Source organism: Pterocles gutturalis, unplaced genomic scaffold (genome assembly GCF_000699245.1).
Source record: "Pterocles gutturalis isolate BGI_N339 unplaced genomic scaffold, ASM69924v1 scaffold27202, whole genome shotgun sequence".
Classification (NCBI taxonomy): domain Eukaryota; kingdom Metazoa; phylum Chordata; class Aves; order Pterocliformes; family Pteroclidae; genus Pterocles; species Pterocles gutturalis.
This window is the reverse complement of record NW_010111007.1, coordinates 1-1,063: the sequence shown is the minus strand read 5'-3', so window position 1 is coordinate 1,063 and position 1,063 is coordinate 1. Positions and strand designations below refer to the sequence as shown.

General features: G+C 59.7%; 1 protein-coding gene across 1 annotated transcript; it reads left to right on the top strand.

Annotated features, from left to right (window-relative positions):
* Window positions 1-4: 4 nt before the first annotated feature.
* LOC104461878 (5-hydroxytryptamine receptor 3A-like) lies at window positions 5-1,048 on the top strand (the record flags this gene model as incomplete). Its single annotated transcript, XM_010073615.1, has 4 exons — window positions 5-67; window positions 225-435; window positions 531-764; window positions 929-1,048. Coding segments are annotated over 4 exons (628 nt in total), but the record flags the coding sequence as incomplete, so codon positions are not given.
* Window positions 1,049-1,063: the final 15 nt, after the last annotated feature.

Genomic DNA, 1,063 nt, shown 5'->3' with positions numbered 1-1,063 from the left:
CGTCCTCAGCCACTTCCAGGAGTTCAGCGTCAAGAGCAGTGACAGCTATGCCGAGATGAAGTTCTATGTAAGGCTCTCTGGCTGCCGCACTTCTCGGGGATGGGGTACTGGGGAAGGGTCTTGGCACCAGCCCTGTTGGGAGGAGGGTCCCAGCACCAAGCCACACCAGCTCCAGCCCTGGTTTCACCCCTTCGCTGAGCCTTTCCCATCTCTCTGTCCTGCAGGTTGTCATCCGGAGACGTCCCCTCTTCTACACTGTCAGCCTGCTGCTCCCCAGCATCTTCCTGATGCTCATGGACATCGTGGGCTTCTACCTTCCTCCCAACAGCGGCGAGAGGGTCTCTTTCAAGGTCACCCTCCTGCTGGGCTACTCCGTTTTCCTCATCATTGTATCTGACACGCTGCCGGCCACTGCTGTTGGCACCCCATTGATAGGTATGGCAACTCCTGCTCCGTACAGAGCCCACCAGACCGCTCACCCAGGACCGTGTTCTCTGTCATCTCCACTCACCTCAGTGGTATCTCCACAGGTGTCTACTTCGTGGTGTGCATGGCGCTGCTCGTCATCAGCCTGGCTGAGACCATCCTGATCGTGCGCCTGCTGCACAAGCAGGACCTGCAGCCCCGTGTTCCCACCTGGCTGAAGCACCTGCTGCTGGAGCGAGCCGCCATCCTGCTCTGCATCCGCAATGGGAGGAAATTCAGCCAGAGCAGGACGCAGAGCTCGGACATCTCCGGGCAGGAGGAGAACAACGACAGCACGGGTAAGGGCTGCGCGGGGAGGACTCTGGGACCTGAAGGGGACTAGGTTCTATGTCACCATCTATGCCTACGTCTTGCATGGTGACCCACATGCCCAGGCCACCCACAGAAATCCCAGTTCCCTGCCTAAAGAGATGTTTCACACTTGCCTCTCTCCATCCTGCAGCCAAGCTAAGCAACTACAGCCACGAGGACCCTCGGGAATGCGATGTGGAGGGGGACGTGACACCTACGCCGGCCTTTTCTGGCCAGGCGGAGGGCTCGGCGCTGATGCAGGGTGTCCTGCGTGAGACTGCGGCCA